General features: G+C 41.3%; 2 protein-coding genes across 5 annotated transcripts; both read right to left on the bottom strand.

The window, feature by feature from the left end:
• Positions 1-1,242: 1,242 nt before the first annotated feature.
• On the bottom strand, positions 1,243-13,684 carry TLR2 (toll like receptor 2). 4 transcript variants are annotated; one of them, XM_081238560.1, is made up of 2 exons: positions 13,632-13,684; positions 1,243-6,494 (listed from the first exon to the last, which is right to left on the bottom strand). In XM_081238560.1, exon 2 carries the CDS (start codon positions 6,476-6,478, stop codon positions 4,121-4,123), a length of 2,358 nt encoding a protein of 785 aa, XP_081094686.1. In that variant the 5' UTR covers positions 6,479-6,494; positions 13,632-13,684; the 3' UTR covers positions 1,243-4,120. The 4 variants fall into 4 exon arrangements, with proteins under 4 accessions (XP_081094686.1, XP_081094684.1, XP_081094687.1 ...); XM_081238558.1 differs by lacking the exon at positions 13,632-13,684 and adding an exon at positions 12,788-13,352; XM_081238561.1 differs by lacking the exon at positions 13,632-13,684 and adding an exon at positions 12,513-12,769.
• A 1,360-nt stretch (positions 13,685-15,044) lies between these two features.
• Positions 15,045-16,112, bottom strand: LOC308619608 (toll-like receptor 2). Its single transcript, XM_081238593.1, has one exon. The coding sequence runs from the start codon at positions 16,089-16,091 to the stop codon at positions 15,312-15,314; it is 780 nt and encodes a 259-aa protein (XP_081094719.1). The 5' UTR covers positions 16,092-16,112; the 3' UTR covers positions 15,045-15,311.
• Positions 16,113-21,095: the final 4,983 nt, after the last annotated feature.

Raw genomic sequence — 21,095 nt, 5'->3', positions numbered from 1 at the left:
TACTTTGGCTTACAGTGATCTCATCTGAGGCGTGTTTCAGAGGTTTGCAAAGTACTCCTCACGTACAACTTTGAGTTACAACAAATACCTTATCAGTTCAACATCTTCAAAGAAGTAGGCAGAGTTGTTAAATCTATGGTTTAAGGACAGAGTCTTTTCTGTTCTTTGTGCTTGTTACCATGTGGCAGCTTTGGCACCACAGAGCCCTTCTGTGTAGAGATCACTCCTGAAGCCTCTAGCACCAGTGTGTTGCAGCCCACTCAATGGGCCAGAGCTACACCGGGTTTCCTGGGGCTGCCCCATGCACTCAGCCCGCCCAAGGGCTGCACTAAAGGGTAGAGAAGCACTCTCTTCTTCTGTGCCACTCTGTTCACACACACACACACACACACACAGTCAATCAATGGCCATACTCTACTTTTATTTTCTTCACAGCACTTCCTGAAATCATATCATAGACTCATTTGTTTACTGTTTGCCTTCACCTCCATGAAGACTGGAATTTTATGTTTTGTTCCCTACTATCTCTCCAGCACTTGGAGCAGCACCTGGCACATAACAGGCACTCAATAAATATTTGCTGAACAAATGAATTAATCCAGCAAGAAAGCAAAAATTAACAGAATTGGGAAGACCAGTCAGAACAAATTAACCCAAGAATATGTTGAACTCCCCCAAATTAATTCATTTTTAATTACTGGTCATTTGTTAAACAGCCAACACTGTCTAAATCACACCAGACATCTACTCTGCAATACCTGAAGACATTACACTTGTATGAAGTAGAAAAGAAACAAATCTATTGTCAGAAACATTGGCGACGCATTGCAGAAACTTGGATGGACCTAGAAATTATCATACTGAGTGAAGTCAGTCAGAAACAGAATGACAAATACCACATGATATCACTTATATGTGGAATCTAAAATATGACACAAATGAACTTATCTATGAAACAGAAACAGACTCACAGACATAGAGAACTGACTTGTGGTTACCAGTGGGGAGGGGAAGTGGGGACAGGTTGGATTGGAAGTTTGGGTGAGCAGATGCAAACTATTATATATAGAATGGATAAACAACAAGGTCCTACGGTATAGCACAGGGAACTATATTCAATATCCTGTGATAAACCATAATAGAAAAGAATATGAAAAAGAGTTTATATATGTATAACTGAATCACTTTGCTGTACAGCAGAAATTAACTCAACATTGTAAATCAACTATACTTCAATAAACTTTTAAAAAATATCAGCAACGTACTTAATGCTATACAAAATTCCATTGTAGTTGTAATGACAATAACTCACATTAAGATTTTTCTGGTTGGTAATTTTCTTTCTTGAAACTGCTCAGTGCTTCAGTATTACAACTGGCTCATCATCCAGATTATTAGAAGATTTAACTCTGCTTTATTTCTCTACTCAGCAAACATTTCAACAATTCAATATTTATTATGTACCAGGCATGTGCAAGGATTAAAGAGATAAATCGAGATTCTTGAACTTACAGGCTACAGACAAATAAAAAACCTCACAGCTGGATAAAGCACCAACTAAAAATTAGTTTTTCTTTTGTAGCAGAGCCCTTAAATTCACCTCTGATGTATTTGCCATCTGCCTTTTATGGAGAGCTGAGTGAAGACCCTTTAGGACTCTGGGCAAGTAAACCAGCGTGTGTCTTCATGGAATTCTGAATGACCCTCAGAAATGTTAGATAATTACTAAACAATATCAGAAAAAAATAAAGATGCTATTTCTTTTACACAGTTTAGGCATTTAAACTCTAATCTCAGGGGCTTCCCTGGTGGCACAGTGGTTAAGAATCCACTTGACAATGCAGGGACACAGGTTCGAGCCCTGGTCCGGGAAGATCCCACACGCCACGGAGCAACTAAGCCCGTGCGTCACAACTACTGAGCCTGCACTCTAGAGCCCGCGAACCACAACTACTGAGCTCACGTAACATGACTACTGAAGCCCACGTGCCTAGAGCCCGTGCTCCACAAAAAGAAGCCACTGCAACGAGAAGCCCACGCACCACAGTGAAGAGTAGCCCCTGTTTGCCACAACTAGAGAAAGCCCGCGCACGGCAATGAGGACCCAACGCAGCCAAAAAATAAATTAAATAAATTAATTTTAAATAAATTAATAAATTAAACCTAGTTTCAGTTTTGTGAAGTAATATGTATATACTACCCAGTTACCAGTGGTTATCTCAAGGTAAAGGGATAAGAGCTGATTCTTAATTTCTTTTATATGCTTTTGTTTCTTGTCCAAATTTTCTACAATTTAATACTTGCAATGAGAAAAACAGATTATTTTAAAAATATTATTTTAAATCTATCAATTAACTATGAAGCTTTTCTATTGCTGTTTAAATTATTGAAATTAAATCTACAGGTCAAGTCCACGTTAAATTTGTCTGGTTCTCATGACAATTAACGTTGTGCTTAATGTAGGAAGGAAATAGAGGACTAAAGCAAAAAGTCCATTTTGTGTTTGGTTTCTGTGGCATCTCAAGTCTCCTTCTCCTGAACTTGTCTATTTTTTTCTTAGGCTGGGTACTCCATTACACTCTCCCAGAAGTTTGTGTGAGATAGAAGAACCCACTGTTTGGGTTTCCCAAGGACTAAAGCCTGTCCTGCACTTAATGAACTTATTTCTTTGGGATAACTTTCTGCAAACGACAGAAAATATACCCTAGATCCCTGCTAGTACCCGTTAACACAAAAACATTCATTTACAAACCATAATACATAAGAGGAATTCCTTCTTGGAAAATAATAGTAATAGCTAACACCTACCACAGGCACCTGTCACCCTGTGCGAGTACCCCATGGTACCCATTCTTATAGGGTTGGTCCTCATCCAGGGGCATATGCCAGCACTTTACTGATATTACTGCACATTGACATCTACATCAGACCCTACGATGTATTTATTATTATCCTTATCTTAAGGACAGGACAATATTTGGGATCAGATTGAGTTGCCCAAAGATACATGCGTACTAACCCAGGTCCTTCTGATTCCAGATCCCAACTAACCACACAGACCCAGTTCTGGTTGAAGACTGAGCAAGGTCCCTTCCTTTCACATGTGGTTCCCAGCTTAAGGAGTGAGTTGCATGAAGTCTATAAATAGCTCCTCACTTTTAAATTTAATGTCTTATTATCTAGATTCTAAAAATTAACACATGGAAGTAATATCTATCTTTTAAATTATTGTGTATCAAATATTTCTGAGTCATTGTGAGGAACCTCTAGGTCTATACTTGCTTTAAAATCTATTTAGCTCATACGTACTTTCATAATGTTTCAGAAAGAGAAAAAATCAGAAACAAGACTTTTCAAAGAAGGAAAAAGCCACATGATGCAAGGGAAGCCGACTAGAAGATGGGGCTGAAAGCAGAGTAACCACACACTAATTAGAACTTCACACATAGTTAAAGGCTGAAGATCTGAGTCAGGGATATAGGGGGCTTCTTTCAAATTCTTCAAAACAGAGTATTTATTTCAATAGTTTCATTTTCATAGAAATACATAATTTACTGCATCTTGGGTTATATACCCTCTCTCAAGCAACTATGGCTGGAGAAACTTATCAAATACTGAGAAAGACAGATCCAGTTCATATGAAAATACACCTTCTAGGTTTTTCTGTATCCTGTGAAGCTTACTGGGGACACACAGCACTTTTTTTCTAAGAACAGCAATAACATTTTGCCTTACTGCTCTTGAGAGCCGTCAGGCACAGAAGGGATAGTTGGGGAGATGGAGAACGACCTCTACAGACATGGATGAGTCTCCTGGCAGAAAGCTGACGGACACAGTCATTTGAAATCTTCTGCTCATTTCTGCTGTTTCCTAATGAACTAAGTCAATTGGTACAGATAATTCAGAGATCAATAATGCAGTGAGATCATGATTCTCTCATAGGATAAAGAAAAGCCCAGAGCCATGTTTTTCCAATCTGGTAGCAGTTTTTGAACAGTTTTAGTTGTTTCAGTAAGCAAGTCCTCATTCATATAGTTTACATATAATGCGGTCAGAATGGACTTAGTTATAACTAGTGATAGATCATCAACAGACCAAGCCTGACCCTTAATGAAGGATCCTAGGACTTTATTGCAGCTCTCAAATTTAACCAAAACCCTTCCTGCTGCGTCTCATCAGCGGGCCACTCCAAGTAGGTCTTGGTGTTCATGATCTTCCGCAGCTTACAGAAACGCTTGGGGATGGCCTTTTTCTCAATGGGCTCCAGCAGAATGAGTATGGCAGCATCGTCGTTCTCATCAAAGAGACGAAAATGGGAGAAGTCCAGCTCGTACTTGCACCACTCACTCTTCACAAAGTTCTCAGAAAGCACAAAGATGGTTTTGTGGCTCTTTTCAATGGAGTCAATGATATTGTCGATAATCCACTTGCCAGGAATGAAGTCCCGCTTGTGAAGACACAACTTAAAGGGAGGTCTGAAGTGCTCGAGCTCCTGGACCATGAGGGTCTCCACCCAGTAGGAATCCCGTTCACTGTAGGACACAAAGGCGTCATAGCAGATGTCCCTGCAGGGAGCCTTGCTGGGCTTCCTCTTGGCCTGGAGCCAGGCCCACATCATCTTCATGTACCACAGTCCATGGAAACGGTGGCACAGAACCCCCACGAGCAGGAGCAACAGGAAAAGGGTGCAGCACACGGAAGACACCACGGCTGCCCTGTGGCATTCAGAAAGCGAGAGCCGGGTGTCCTGAACCCGCTGGCCCCGCACGGGGGATGGAGAGTCACACAGGTACTCTTCTGGCCAGTCGATCAGGACCTGGGCCAGGGCTTGCTGCCCCTGTGTGAAAGACAGGAAGTCACAGGAGCAAATGAAGCTGTTGCCACCAGCTTCCAAAGTCTTCAGTTTTTGAAAAGAATCAAGTTGCTCCTTAGAGAAAGTATTTATTATATTTCTGCTGATTCTCATAACTAATAACACAGGTAAGAAGGAGGCATCTGGTAGAGTCTTCAACTTATTTCTGGAAATATAAAGTTCTTTGAGTTCTGGCAAAATCAAAGAAAATGAATCGAGATTGTTATTGCTAATATCTAAAATTTCCAGTGTCTGGGGAATGCAACGGGTTAAACTTTGTATTCTTGTGCTGGATAAGTTCAAATATTTCATTTTTCCTGGCCACTGACAAGTTTCAGGCATTGAATGAAAATTATTCTTACTGATATCAAGGTTAGTCAGGTTTTTCAGAGTAAGCAAAATTTCTCCAGTTTTTTCTAATGATTTCAAACGATTCTGCCTTAAAACTAAGGTTTTTAGGAAGGGCCAGGCATGCTCGCAGGCTGAGTTTTTCAAGGTTTCTTCAGACATTAAGTTTTCACTGAGATCCAAATATTCTAATGATTTTAAATGTTGTGAAAGTAAACAAGGAACCAGAAAAACCTTACTGTTTTCTATTGTGATTCTTTTAACTTTTCCTGTGAGTGAATATATATTACTCAGATCACGATATAAGAAAAACTGTGGAATATGCAACTTCCGTATTGTTAATGTCTCCACGTCACCTAGGCATTTAATTGTGTCCAGAGTCCATGTCTTAAAATCACCAACTCCATCATGGGTACAGTCATCAAACTCTACTTCTAAGACTCCAGAAACATAATTAAACAGTTTCACAACTTCAATAAAACTTTCATCATTGATTTGCACATTTCTAAATGTAAACTTTTTAATGGATGTATTCGTTTCATTGATGGATACCTCTGAAAAATGAAAAGTGTTCAAATTAGTATCTCTCAGTTCTAAATATTCTAAGGAACTTAAAATATCTACAAAAATCTCCAACAGTAAAACAGGCTGCTTCAGATGAAGAATCAGATGGCTGATGTTCTGGATTGACTTTAAACTCTTTGGCGCATACGTCTGCAGATTTGGAGCATTAATCTCAAGTTTCTCAAGAAGAGTTAGCCCAGTGAAATCCTTTTCCTGAATCTCAGTGAAGCTGTTACTATTTCCTACTTTCAGGATTCGCAGATTTGGGAGATGAGGAAAAAGAGGTCTTTCCCCGAGTGTTTTGTATAAATTTCCCAGTAAGTTTAAGAATTTCAAGGCAGAAAGGGATCTGAACCAGGAGGATGAGAAGTAAGATAAACGATTATAGGATAAGTCCAAATATTCAAGACTCCTCAGGGAAAAAAAAGAATCTTCCTCCACTGTGTGTATTTCATTGGCCCCCAGCCTCAGAGTCCTGAGGTTCACACACCTCCGCAGGTCGCTGTTGCTGACATAGGTGATCTCATTGCTGGACAGGTCAAGGCTTTTCACAGCTGCTGTGAGCCCTGAGGGGATGGAGTTTAAAGACCTGGAGCGGCCATCGCAGACACCAGTGGGGTCACAGGACAGAGAAGAAGCCTGATCAGAGGCTCCTTCCTTGGGGAGGCTGATTACAGACCCCAAGACCCACACTGTCCACAAAGCAGGTGGCATTGTCCAGTGATCTGACCTACAAAGAAAAGAGGCTCAAATGAGTGATTGTGTTTGACAACATAGCTTAATTCCAGTTCTTGAGAAACGTTTTGTAAGATGTAGCATGAGCATACACACACACACACACACACACACACACCAAGAAATAACTGACAGGGAAATGGAATGTATGAATAAGGATAAAAAAATGAATTCCCTGACTCATCCAGCAACAGACCGCCACTGAACAATGACTTAAAGGCACAGTACCATCTAGGAGTATGCAGCAGGACCAAACGTGGGTTGAAAGATGAAAGTAAATGAATGAGGGAGGATGAAAAAGCAAGCAGTTTAAGCAAAGGGCTAGGCTTAACCATATGGATTTACAACCTCGTATTTGTATACTTCAGATCTTATATTGGAGCATGCCCCTTGCCTGTCCTGATGCCCCCGTTAGAGATCTCACAGTGCCAAACCACAGCTCTCCTTGAACAACTTTCACTGAATACAGCTCCAGGAGGAGCATGCTCTTTAACCAAAAGAAAAAGGTCCCATGCTCGTCAACCTGTCTTGCACTTGGCACTAGCAGGTGGAAGGGGTGCTGAGAACCCCAGGCAGAGCAAGGTGGTTTGTTGGGCGGAGGGACAATCAGACCATCAGAACCTTCTCATCTGCCGTGAACTAAGTGTAGGAAGCAGTGTTTGACTCAGCACATTTTTCAAAAGATCATTTTGGGGAAACAATCAACAGTATTACCTTTGCCAATACTCACGTGTCCATCTAAGGGTCAGTCTGTTTCAGGGATCTCTAATCTGATCCAATGTCTATTTGTCTATCCTTGTACCGGTAACACACTATATTAAATATATGACATATCTTCATATCCAGGAGAGCAAGGCCTTCCTCCCTGTTCTTCTTTTAAGTGAGTCTTAGTTAGTCTTGGTGCTTTGCATATTCTTATAAATTACAGAATCAGCTTATCAGTTTCAAAAACAAAACCCACTGATTTTTAAAAAATACATTTACTTATTTTTGGCTGCGTTGGGACTTCGTTGCTGCACGTGGGCTTTCTCTAGTTGTGGTGAGCAGGGGCTACTTTTCACTACAGTGTGCAGGCTTCTCATTGCAGTGGCTTCTCTTGTTGCAGAGCACGGGCTCTACGTGCACGGGCTTCAGTAGTTGTGGCACTCGGGCTCAGTAATTGTGGCTCACGGGCTTAGTTGCTCCGTGGCATGTGGGATCTTCCCGGACCAGGGCTTGAACCCATGTTCCCTGTATTGGCAGGTGGATTCTTAACCACTGAGCCACCAGGGAAGCTCAAACCCATTGATTTTAACTGGCAATGCCATGAATCTATAGATATTTTGGAATTATTGACATCACTACAATATTGAATCTTTCAATCCATGAGCATGATATATCTTTCCATTTATTTGGGTCTTCATTATCACAATAATGTCTTATGATTTTCTACACAGAGGACTTGAGTATATTTTGTGAGGTTTATTTCTAGGCATCTGATACTTTTGAAGTTTTGAAAATAGTATTATTACTTATATGTGGCATATACCTATATATACAGAGAGAGAAATTCAATTAAGCTTTACATATCTATCATGCATTGAGCAACCTTGCAAAACTAATTCAGCAATTTCACAGTTTGTAGATTCCTTTTAATTTTCTACATACACAATCATATCATCCAGGTATAATGATGGCTTTATTTACTTTTTCCAATCCTTATACCTTTACTTCATTGTCTTGATTAGTGAATGTTGAATTTTATCAAATTTTTTTTTCTTCCTGTAACTACTGAGATAAGAACATTTCCTCCTTCACTTTGTTAATAAATATTGGTGACTACAATGGATAAATGTCTGTGTTAAAGCAACGTTGCATTTTTAGAATAAACCCACATTCGTCTGGATGCATTATCCTTTTTATACATTGCTGGATTTTATCTATAATATTTTGTTTAGAATTTTTGAATCTATATTCAGAAGTAAAATTGCCCTACAAATTTCTTTCTCCTAATGTCCTCATACAGTTTTTGTTGTTGTTTGTTTTTGTTAAATACATTAATTTAACAGCTATGGAATGATTCAGATTTTCTTTTTATTCTTTTGTCAGTTGTGTTTTTCAAAGAATTTATCATTTTCTTCCAAATTTTCAAATTTACTGACATAGTTGCTTACATCCTCTTATTGTTTTAATGTCTGCAGCACCTCTATTCTATTCCTTAGATGATATTTGTGCCTGCTTTCTTTCTCAATTGTCTTGCCAGAGGTTTATCATTTTCATTAGCATTTTTAAAAATTTATTTATTTTATCCATTTAGTTTTGGCTGTATTGGGTCCTCGTTGCTACGCGCAGGCTTTCTCTAGTTGCAGCAAGCAGGGGCTACTCTTCGTTGCGGTGCACGGGCTTCTCATTGCAGTGGCTTCTCTTGTTGTGGAGCACGGGCTCTAGGCACACAGGCTTCAGTAGTTGTGGCGAACTGGCTTCAGCAGTTGCGGTGCACGGCTTCAGTAGTTGCAGCGCACAGGCTTAGTTGCTCCATGGCATGTGGGAGGGATCTTCCCGGACCAGGGATCAAACCTGTGTCCCCTGCATTGGCAGCCAGATTCTCAACCACTGCACCACCAGGAAAGTCCTATCACCATTTTTGAATAAACAACTTCTCACTCTATAGAGCCTCTATTTATTTTCTATTTCATTAATTTCTACTCATATTACTATTTACTTCCTTCTGCTTTCTCCAGATTTATTTTACGGTTCTCATTCTAATTTCCTGAGATAGATGCTTCCTCATTAATTTTCAGCCATTCTTCATGTCTAATATATCCATTTCAGGTCATGAATTTTCACCTAAACACTAGTTTAGCTGTATTGTCCATGTCTCTTTCTCTTCTGTTCTTTCCATACTTTTGTCTCGTCAAGTTTCAATCGAGGTATTTTCTTCTGATCTATTTTCTAGTTTCTTTTCCTTTCTTCAGCTATGTTTAATGTACTGTTAAATCCATCCACTGCTTTTACATTTTTTGATTATTACAGTTTTCATCTCTATAATTTCTATTTGGTTCCTTTCCACTTCTGCTATGACATTTTTATAGTTTCACATTCTCTGCCAGAATTTTCAGTTTTGTCTTTTCTTGCGTTGAACACAGTAAGCACAGTGTGACAGGCAGCAGAGCACGTTTGACAGCCTTAGGAAGCAGGGAGTCAAATGTTCAGGTCTGGGGCAGTCATGGACGGGATAGACAAGGCTGAACTAGAGGAAAATAAGTCCTCACAGGTTGCAGCACAGCTTTGATTTATCTGGATGGCTCGGGCAGCCTCCATCTCTGAATATGGACTAAGATTATTTCTGGAACGCTAGGGCTCATGGGTACCTACAGAAGCAAAGGAAAATGTTCTCCAGAAGAATAAAACATCATCCTAGCCCTTAGATTTCTTTCTAGAAACAGTTTTTCAAATAGAATGTCCAGTAAAAAATGAAAAACAACTGGGCGCTAACGAAAGCAAGGTGATAAGCATGAGAAAAGCAGAAACAGCAGACAACAGAAACTAACCCACAGAGGCCACAGATCTAGCATTGTCCCACCTCTAAAACTGACAGGGTTAAGATGAAATGGCTATTACTATTTGGCACTATGTCTATCCCACTGTCTTTCTGCTTAATCAGTTGTTGAAAAAAAAAATCCCCTTAGTATAATTGCATTGGAGAACCAAAATTTACTTGATTTTTTCCACTTTGTAACATATTGCACAAATCTTAAGAAATCTATACCAATTTTTGGCTAAGATTTAAGGTCAAATACGTTCATTTTTTATTTTTCCTGGCTTTTTCTCTTTAAAACGTAAAAATTATAAGAGCAGAGATCTTGGGCTATTTCATATACATATTATATGATACCTATTACATGGTCGGTTTTCAACAAATAATAATTATGGATGATGCTAAAACTACAGTTAACAACTTGACACTTCAGGTCAGAATTACTTGTCTCTCCTCCCATTTCCCCAATACACTACAGGAGGGGGCAGAGAACTCCTCAATGTAAGACACTGAGAAAGGGAAGGCGATGGCTCAAGTTAGATGGAGTGGAGTCAGATCTAACAAAGGCTGTGGATCTGCACAAAGTATAAAAATCATCCGCTTAAAGAATTCAGAAAGTTGCCAGAGTGCTGAGGAATTATTAGTCCAAGGCTCGGGATAGGATGGAAGTCTGAGGAGTAAACCTGGTGTTAGAGCCGACTGAGCTGAGAGGAAGTTGAAGCCCTGTGGCCCAGAGTGAAACCAGGGACAGACGCCCACTCTAGGGCAAGGTCTGAGATGCCTGGGTGAAGCCAGACTGGAGAAGGACTCGTGGCGCAGCACGTGGTAGAGAAGTGACAGTGGGCTCTCCATAAAGCCAAGCGCAGAGAAGAGGCTACGCCATATGTGAACAGGGGCCTCAAAAACCTCTGCCCTTGGGCTTCCCTGGTGGCGCAGTGGTTGAGAGTCCGCCTGCCGATGCAGGGGACACGGGTTCGTGCCCCGGTCCGGGAAGATCCCACATGCCGTGGAGCGGCTGGGCCCGTGAGCCATGGCTGCTGAGCCTGCTCGTCCAGAGCCTATGCTCCACAACGGGAGAGGTCACAACAGTGAGAGGCCCGCATACCGCAAAAAAAAAAAAAAAAAAAAAACCTCTGCCCTCTGACCCAGGGTCTCCACCTGGCTAGAAGCTAGCCTCCTAGAAATCTCCCATAAGAAATCAAAACCCAGGCCTGTCACATATGCTGGTGTGGATCCAAATATTAAAAGATATAATAACTAAGAATTCTTCAGAACTGAAGAAAAACATAAATTTACAAATTATAAATGCATATTGAATCCCAAAGAATAGAAATTCCTCATCTAGCCCCAAAACGATGGAATAATAGCCTCAAAGGGCTGAGTAAACATACCTCTTAGTCTAGACATCTATACCCATTTAAATAATCATCCAAGAGTAAAGATAAGACATTTTCAGACATTTGTAGACCTTCATTGAAAGAAGTACCCAAAAACAAATGTTCTTCAACACATGGAAAATAAACCAGGTAAGAGTAGGCAACAAGAAGCAACGAGTGGATTTTTTTAGTGTAACGACAGATAAGAAAGACAGCACTCAGAAACTCAGACATGGGTTTCCTGAATGAGGAAAAAGTAATGTAAATTTTAAATGACATTGTGGAGATAAAAAAATTTTTTTTTGACAAGCAAACCTATTTGGGAGGAGTAAATACAACTTAGATTTACTGAAATATCTTTATAAGGTCACACCCAAGGTGCCACATACAATAAATTATGCTCAATCACTGAAATCAAAACAAGATATTTAACTAACCAAGACAAATTCTTAAGTAAAGCAATGGAAAAAAATAACTGATGGCTTAGAAACTTCCAAAACATGTTGTCAACTTCAGGTAATTTTCATAAAATTGATACATTATAAAAAGTTTAAAGAAGACACAAAGGTTCTCTGCTTAGAACAGGAAGAAGAAACTTAAATATCGGTGAATAAGTCATTTTCAAATAATCAGGTCAGGATATTTGCCTTTTTTGTGTGTGTGTGTGTCTACTTTCAAGTCAGCCATCCTATCTCCCAGTTGCTTTTTGGTAAAGATCTGAGTTAGTAACAGTGCAGACAAGACCTTCCACAAGATTACAAGCATCTCACCCGGCTGAATTGTTTACACCCGGAACAATTTCTCTCTCTCTCTCCCAGCACCGCCCCCCCTTTTTTTTCCAAACAGGAAAAACACTATCCTGGCTGACATCCAAGTTCCAAGCACAAGTTGCCATTTATAGACGTTGACGAAGTCTTAATGGCATGAAGCCCACCCCAGAGCAGAGACCAGGCTCGGGGTTGGGGAGCGAGAGTCCTAGGCAGATGCGAGTCCTGACCCCGTCCCATTGCTGAGCCCTGGTGGCCGAAATCCCATCTTTGGAAGTCGGGTCCCAGCGGTAAGCAGTGAGCGCAGACGCACCGCCAGCAGGACGCACCTATGCAACCTTGAAAGCCTCTACCTGAACCTCGTCACCGCCGCTCCGAGTGAAGGGGCGGGGGCGACCGGGGCGCCCTGAGCCTCCGACGAGAGGGCGGCCCTTCGGGAACCGGAGCCACCGGCCACCGCGCCTCCCGGAACGTGGCCGCCCGCAGCGCGGAGCCCGCGGAAGCTCCCCGCGGCGCCCCCTCGGAGGCTGGACGGCCCCGCCACGGCCCGCGGGCACCGGGACGCCAAGGGCTGGGCGAACCTCGACCACACCCCCGTCCCTTTCCGTGAGGCCCCCGCTTCTCTCACCTCGGCGGGGCGGGTGTCCACATTCCCGTGCGAGGCCTAGCAGACGGGGCTGCAGGAGCGTCGACGGCCTCGGGGTCGGGGACTCCCCCCTTCCCCGGGCCCGCGCCGCACGACTGGGGTCCCGGGTGCCGCCGACTGGGAAGCGGGGATGCCCGGCGTCCGCGTCCGCGCCTCGGCCACCCTGGGACCCTGCCCGCCCGGTCCGGGAAAGGCTGCGGAGTGAGGAAGCCCACCGAGCGTATTTTCGGCCCGATGTATCCGGAGACTGCGCAGCCGCCGCCAGGCCGCGCCTTCTGCCGCCTCCGGCCGGGACCTGCCCGCGCCCCGGAAGAGTGCGCGGGGACGCTGCCTGTGGCCGGCGCCCCCTTCTCCAGGGTCCGGGGACTACCCGTTCTGCGGAGCGCGCCTGGCACCTGTGGCCTGGGGCCCGCCGCCTCCCTTTCCGCGGGCTCCGTCGGGTGAACGTGACCCAGGTGCTACCCCACCGCCGCCTGGTGCCCGGCCCGGGTCGGAGGCGGGCGCTGGGGCCAGGGTGTGGGGAGATGCTTAAGGCCTCCGTGTGGGATTCCCCCAGCACAGAGTTAGATTTCGAAACTAACGAGAAGGCTTATTACCCAACCAGTATTTCCTTGAAGCCTCGGGCACCCGGAGCCTCTTACTGCCCTGAAACACGCCGTCTCCATTCTTCTGCGTCCTTGGACGCCCAAATTCAGGCTCACGAATCATGCCTCTCATTCACCTCCCACCCCGACCACGACCTTTTAAACACAATTTCCCGGTCATTATATCTCCAGGGTCCACTTCCACCCGCAAGTCTATTCTCTCCTGCATTAAAATAACTCACCAGTCACTATGCAAACCAACGCAGCAAGATTTTGCCTGAAGAGCAGATAAGGACAGCCCAGATTTTTTTTAAAAATCAATCTTGTGGCGGTCCCCTGGTGGTGCGCTGACTTTCCCTAGCACCCACCTCCCATCCCTGCTCTTACCCTGAAAAGATGTGGGCTCCCCCTTCCTTATGTCTAAGGTTTTGAACCTAAGTCCTTCCCTTGCGCATTTCCACCCCTGTTTCTCAAAGTGGGTAATTCCCAAAACGAACAGCCTTAGATTGGCTTTCTTCATTGCCACAGAAACTAGTGAGACATGTTTTTAAGGGAAACTAGCTCCCTTTTCAAAATTAAGCTGCCTTACTATTCATAAACTATATTTTATTTTCATAATTACATTTGACCTTCCCAAATTGAGATTGGAGGCTGAAGAAGCATTCTATTTCCTCTTTGACACAGGAGGAAATGCCATGCAAATTCTAAGTGGCAGAATTGAGATTTGAAACCAGAATTTTACCCTAAACCCAGGGTTCTTTGTGTTACCCTATTCCACATGCCTAGTCTTCATCAAAGGCTCCAGCCTTAGGCAAACTTAGCCTATAGGCATGAATGTGAACTTGAGGGGATGAAGTCTGTTTTTCTATACAGTTTACTGATTACCGTGGGGACATTTCTCTGCATCCCTGACCATCCAGGCTCTCCAGCTGTCTGAAACACTTTCTTCTTATTACTTCAAAATCTCCCCCTCTCTTCCTCATGATTTCTCAAGTGTGTCCTTCAGAAAACTTCTTTCCAATTTTTTGCCCTGAAACTGAAAACCTCTGTTCTTTCTCTATGTATCTTTTCTAGATAAGCTGCCTAGATTGACTGATGCTATTGCTTTGTAATCCCAAAGTTGATTAGAATATCCTGACAAAGTTAAGTAGAAATTATGTATTTACCCACAACTTACTACCAGTGTCATCTACATGCAGTGAATTTTTCTCTACACTCTCAGCAAAGCTATTAGCACCTTCTACTCAGGCACATCCTTATACGTGTTCAGTTCTTCACGTTTTCGAAGCACTTTCACATAAATCTTTTCACCTGAGTCTCATAATAACACGTGAAATAAATAGTTCTGATATTATTACGCCTTCAATTCAAGTGACTAAAGAACTTGCCTCAATTCATATGGCTCAGAGCCAAGTGGCAAATCCCAAGTGAGACTCCAAACGCCTTTAGCTTCTTTGCAGTATAAGACCTCCTCTAACTGCCTACACGACGTGTTTGGGTTTTTTTTAAGTTAGAAAATGAACACAGTATGAAAAGATAATTCGGTAAAAAGTAACTCTCATGGTATCTATTTTTTGAGAATCTGACTGAAATTCTAAAACGAAGTTATCAAAAAACACTGTCTTGTTCACATAAAATATTTTGTAATAGAGAAAATAATAAATATAACCGTCAAAAGTCACTTAATGAAAATCTGCTGTAATCCTTGCACTAATACACAGATCGTTGTACGCAAATGCTCATTCTTCAAAAATTTTCTTTGAAGAGATTTCAATAACATCTGTAACTTTTGAAGAATACTATTTATTAGTGTCTATGCAAAATGATAATAGTAAAACTCCGAATCACCATAGAGCTGAGTTTTGAAACCTGAGAGTATTTCATTTTACAGATATTTTTCCTTTAAAAACTAGAATTGTTCTTCAACTGAAACCCTTCCTGCTGGGGATGGCCTTTTTCTCAATGGGCTCCAGCAGAATGAGTATGGCAGCATCGTCGTTCTCATCAAAGAGACGAAAATGGGAGAAGTCCAGCTCGTACTTGCACCACTCACTCTTCACAAAGTTCTCAGAAAGCACAAAGATGGTTTTGTGGCTCTTTTCAATGGAGTCAATGATATTGTCGATAATCCACTTGCCAGGAATGAAGTCCCGCTTGTGAAGACACAACTTAAAGGGAGGTCTGAAGTGCTCGAGCTCCTGGACCATGAGGGTCTCCACCCAGTAGGAATCCCGTTCACTGTAGGACACAAAGGCGTCATAGCAGATGTCCCTGCAGGGAGCCTTGCTGGGCTTCCTCTTGGCCTGGAGCCAGGCCCACATCATCTTCATGTACCACAGTCCATGGAAACGGTGGCACAGAACCCCCACGAGCAGGAACAACAGGAAAAGGGTGCAGCACACGGAAGACACCACGGCTGCCCTGTGGCATTCAGAAAGCGAGAGCCGGGTGTCCTGAACCCGCTGGCCCCGCACGGGGGATGGAGAGTCACACAGGTACTCTTCTGGCCAGTCGATCAGGACCTGGGCCAGGGCTTGCTGCCCCTGTGTGAAAGACAGGAAGTCACAGGAGCAAATGAAGCTGTTGCCACCAGCTTCCAAAGTCTTCAGTTTTTGAAAAGAATCAAGTTGCTGCTTAGAGAAAGTTTTATTTTCTTGCTTACTTGCCAAGAAGAAGGAAGTACCTGGGAGCATCTTTGACATGTACCTGAAAATGTAAAGTTCTTTAAGATGTGACAAAATAAAAGACTACATTGCTAACATCTAATATGCCTAGTGTCTGGGAAACATTGAGTGTTAGATTGTATAGTTTGACACTGGATAAATTCAAGTATGTTACCTTTTCTGGCCACTGATAAGAGTTAAGTAAAGAACCAAGTGTACACTGACAAAGATCAATGTTAGTCAGGTTTTTCTAGAGAAAGCAACATTGTCCCGAGTTTATAGATTATTTTGTCTTAAAGTCAAAGTATGTAGGGGAGAACCTTTGAACTGACTGTTTCAGTTATTCTCCAACCATCAAATGTTCACTGAGATCCGAGTATCCTGTGGATTTTAAATATTGAGAAGGGAGATATGGTATTAAGCAAGCTTTGGCAGTTTCAACTGTGAATATCTTTAGTTAATATAAAAGCATGTTTTTAAAGTTCTGTCATTGTGGAAAATTCTCATAGCTAAGCTCTGTTGTTATTACAGTTACTATTGGGCCTGGTCTGATTGTGGAATCGCAGCCATCCCATTTTCCATTTTCCTGAAGTACAGTCTTCCAGTTCTACATTCAATAACTGATTTTCAAATCTTATTGTTTAATTACTTCAACTTGTTTTACTATTAGTTTTTTCACTGTGGGCCTGAGTATAAGAGTGTCTTTTGTTACTTGTGATCTCATATGAAGAGCAGTATTTCTAAGTTCTAAATATTTTGGAAACTTGAAAGATTGACAAAACCTTTCAGAGTGAAATTGACCTCTTTATATGTGGTCAAAAGGTACAAATTTCCAGTTATAAGATATATACTTCTGGGAATGTAACGTACAGCATGGTGACTATAGTTAGTAGTACTGTTTTAGTAATACTGTTATTATACCTTCAAAAGTTGCTAAGAGTAGATCTTAAAAGTTCTCATCACCAGAAAAAAATAATAACTATGTGAAATGATGGATTTTAACTAAACATATTGTGATGATTATTTCACACTATATATACATATATCAAATCATTATGTTATACATCTTAAACTAATACAATACTACATGTCAATCATATCTCAATAAAACTCGGGCAGGGGGTACACATTGAGATACCACTACATGCCCACTAGAAAGGCTAAAATGAAAGACAGACAATACCGACAATACCGAGGATGTAGAACAACTGAAACTCTCATACATTGCTGCTGGCAATGCAAAATGCTACACCCACTTTGGGAAAGTTTGACAGTTTCTTATCAAATTAAATATGCACTTAAAGATGCAACAATCTCAATCTTAGGTAATTACCCACGAGAAATGGAAAAATAAGTCCACACAAAAGTATGTACTTTATTCAGAGCTAGAAATGACCCAAATATCTATCATCTCATGAACAGATAAAGAAATCGTTGTATGTGTGTACAATAGAATACCACTCAACAATAAAAAGGCAGAGCTGCTGAAATATGCAAGAATATGGATGATCTGAAAAGAATTATACTAAGTGAAAGAAGTCAGACACAAACAAATACATGCTATAGAATTCATTTAAATGAATTCTACACAATTCATTTAGATTTAAATTCTACATAAAGCAAAACTATGACAGAAAGCAAGGGTATCAGGGAGCTGGGTTGAGGAGGGGATTGATTGTATAGGGGCATATGGGGACTTTTGGGGGTGATAGAAATGTTCTGTATCATGATTGCAATGGTGGTTACATGACTGTATCTCTTTGTCGAGCTCATCAAACTGTACTTTATATATTGATAAATGTTATTATATATAAATTATCTCAATAAAACCGACTTTAAAACATCCTCTTCTCTCCAAGAGCAAAGGATGGATATATCAGGCCTCCAAAATAGAGGAGCAAACTTTTTGCTTGCCTCATAGAGAAGGAGGGAGAAAACACCTAATTTCTCTAGCAGGTCATCCTGCCTTGCTTATAAAATATCTCCTTTTACTTTAATAAGTTTACATTAATTTCTCTCACTTGCAACAAAAAGAGACCTGACTAAGATATTTCCTGATGGAAAGAAAATTGTTTCTTAAGTGACTCAGGAAGTCCAAACTACCTAGAAATATAATATCATAAAATCTTCTAATATTATATTCAGATGGCTTTATTCCTTCTGGAATGCTTATTTTCAGCTTTCTGCCTTGCAATACCACTCCATGTGTAATCAGAGCGATTCATCACCCAAATTTTACAAAGTCCATTCCAGGACTAAACTCATCAGACTATAGTGATTCCAGAAATTAAGATATTCCTAGTCAGAATGGTCTAAATGTTCATTTTTTAAAAAAAGAAAGAAAGAAAGAAGAAACAAAGACCAATAAAATCTCTTAGAGTAAAATTGACTGCTTCATCTGTCAGCCCAAGTGGCTGATCTTCTACATTGATTTCAGACTTCTTGGTACCTAACTCCAAGGATTGGAAGCATCAAACTTAAGTTAATTCAGAACAGAAAGTCCATAAAAGTCTTGTTTTTTTTTTAATTTAGAGAATCTGTGAATATTTCAGGAATCTAAAACTTGGGAAAATGAAAAAAGAGAGGGAAGAGACTTTTCTTCAAGTTCTCTGATGCACTATCCCAGATGCAAAGGGCCAAACCATGAAGATGATATATGAGGTAAGTTTGTATAGGTTAGGTCCAAATATACAAAACTCTCAAGGACAATGCAAATAATTTTCATCTGTTGCAAGACTGGTAGTAGATGATAGAAAAGGAGATTTCAAATTCACACACAGCTGCTGAATATGGCTGGATGTAAATTTCATGAGGGCATGGACTTTGTTCTCCCTTTTGCAGTGAAGTATTCCCAGCCCTGAGAACACAGTAGGCACTAATCAACTATTACTTGCTGTTTTAAAAAAATATTTATTTATTTGGCCGATTCGGATCTTAGTTGCAGCACGTGGATCTTTTGTTGCGGCATGAGGGCTCTCTAGTTGCGGCACGGGAGCTCTAGAGCATGTGGGCTCTAGTTGTGGTGCGCAGGCTTAGTTGCCCTGCGGCATGTGGGATCTTAGCTCTCCAACCAGGGATCAAACCCGCGTCTCCTGCATTGGAAGGTGGGCTCTTAACCACTGGACCACCAGGGAAGTCCCAACTATTACTTGTTGAGTGGTGGATTGACATGCCTTTTCAGAACAACAGTTGGGTCTGGAAGAATGGAGTACGGACATTGCAGACACAGGTGGGACTGCAAGGGAGAGAAGTCTGACCAGTGGCTTCTCGCCCCAACTTCCTACCCTTGCCGCACAATAGCTGACCTTGTTTAAAGACTAGAATGAAGAAATATAGTGTATTGTTTCCAAGCACAGAGTCAGACAAAACCATGAGCGAGCAGCTGGTATCATTTTAATATCTGTATGGCCTCATCAGTCAGGAAGAATATGAAAAGAAGGCAGGGCCTCCCTGGTGGCGCAGTGGTTGAGAGTCCGCCTGCCGATGCAGGGGATACGGGTTCGTGCCCCGGTCTGGGAGGATCCCATATGCCGCGGAGCGGCTGGGCCCGTGAGCCATGGCCGCTGAGCCTGCGCGTTCGGAGCCTGTGCTCTGCAACGGGAGAGGCCACAACAGTGAGAGGCCCGCATACCGCAAAAAGAAAAAAAAAAAAAAAAGAAGGCAGAATTTTATCAATTTCTAAGTTCTTTGGAGTGCCTTGGGAAATATATTGAAATATCTTAAGAATCAAATAACTGCTAAATCCAACCATGTGATGTGGCAGTCTGGGTAGAAGTTGCCGTCTTCCATGTGGATGGAAAAAAATGAGCTCATGATAATGACTCAGAGCCAGGGACATGAGCTGTGTGACCACTGCCTTCTCTAGGTTCAGTCCTGTTACAAAGCATAACTAGGGTTCAGTGTGTACCAGTCACGGTCACAGACAAGAATATTGCCAGCTTCCTAGGCCATATCATTTGCCACCTCTCTATGAATGAATTCCCAAATTGTGTATGATGATGTAATGGTTTCCTACGTGTGTGTAAGTATCTTTCAAAGCCTGGAGGTTGCTGTCTTCTTGGCCATTGTATGGACAGTCATACTTGACCCAAAAAGTTTCTCGATGCAATCTCTGGAAGATTTATAATTAGTATTTATATTAATATTTTGTGTTAATGAATCTATGAATATTTGTGTTTTAAAGACTTGTCACATTTTTAAAATTTGGTCTATTAGAGTCAAGGTCAAGCTTGTAATTCCAACTTAAAATGTATACTTCATTTATACTTGTGATTTTAAGTTGAAATTTTTCATTGTTTGTAGAAACACGGATTGAAACATTTGTCATACATTGAAACATTTAAGAGAGCTTAAATTTTACCATATTTATAAGTGTATTAGTTATATTAGAATTGTTTAAGAACTCATGAAAGTTTTACTAAGTCAAACAATTGACACTTAAAGAGAACATCAAATATATTACATTTATAAATGCTGCTAAAATTAATTAAAAGTTTAATTAGCTAAGTTTGTAAATGGGACCAAACAAAAGACAAAGTCCCTTTTAAACTGATGTTTAAATTTAGTAGATTTACGAATAGTTAGTCAAACCTAAAAGCTTAAGGAAGGACAAGATTTTTAACTTGGCAAATTTAGTTATTTAGATATTAAATCATAAAGCCAAAGCAAATTCCTGAATTATCTCTTCTGCAGACAAAAAATTATGAGGACTTTTTTTTTAAAAAAAGCCAACATTGACAAAATTAAAGTTGAGTCACAACAAAGAAAAACTTTGCCATGTCCTTCCTTCCTCTTCTGCTGCCTACGGCCACGGCTTCCTCCGGCTTGAGTCAGTTACAGCCTCATCTTCTGGTCTGATCCTGTGTGTCCTGCCAGTGTCCTTCTGCTCTTCCCTCAGCTACCGCTTCCTTGAGCTGTCAATCACTCGAACAGACTTGACTGTGTATACATTACTTACCATGTGCCAGCTCTAGCCCTTTTAGATTACTAAGAGATGATTTGTACTAAATGTTGGTTTATATGATGGGATTAAATCTATGGGAT

The sequence above is a fragment of the Mesoplodon bidens genome, assembly GCF_964165515.1.
Source record: "Mesoplodon bidens genome assembly, chromosome: 1".
NCBI classification, from domain to species: Eukaryota; Metazoa; Chordata; class Mammalia; order Artiodactyla; family Ziphiidae; genus Mesoplodon; species Mesoplodon bidens.
This window is presented reverse-complemented; position numbering and strand designations above follow the sequence as displayed.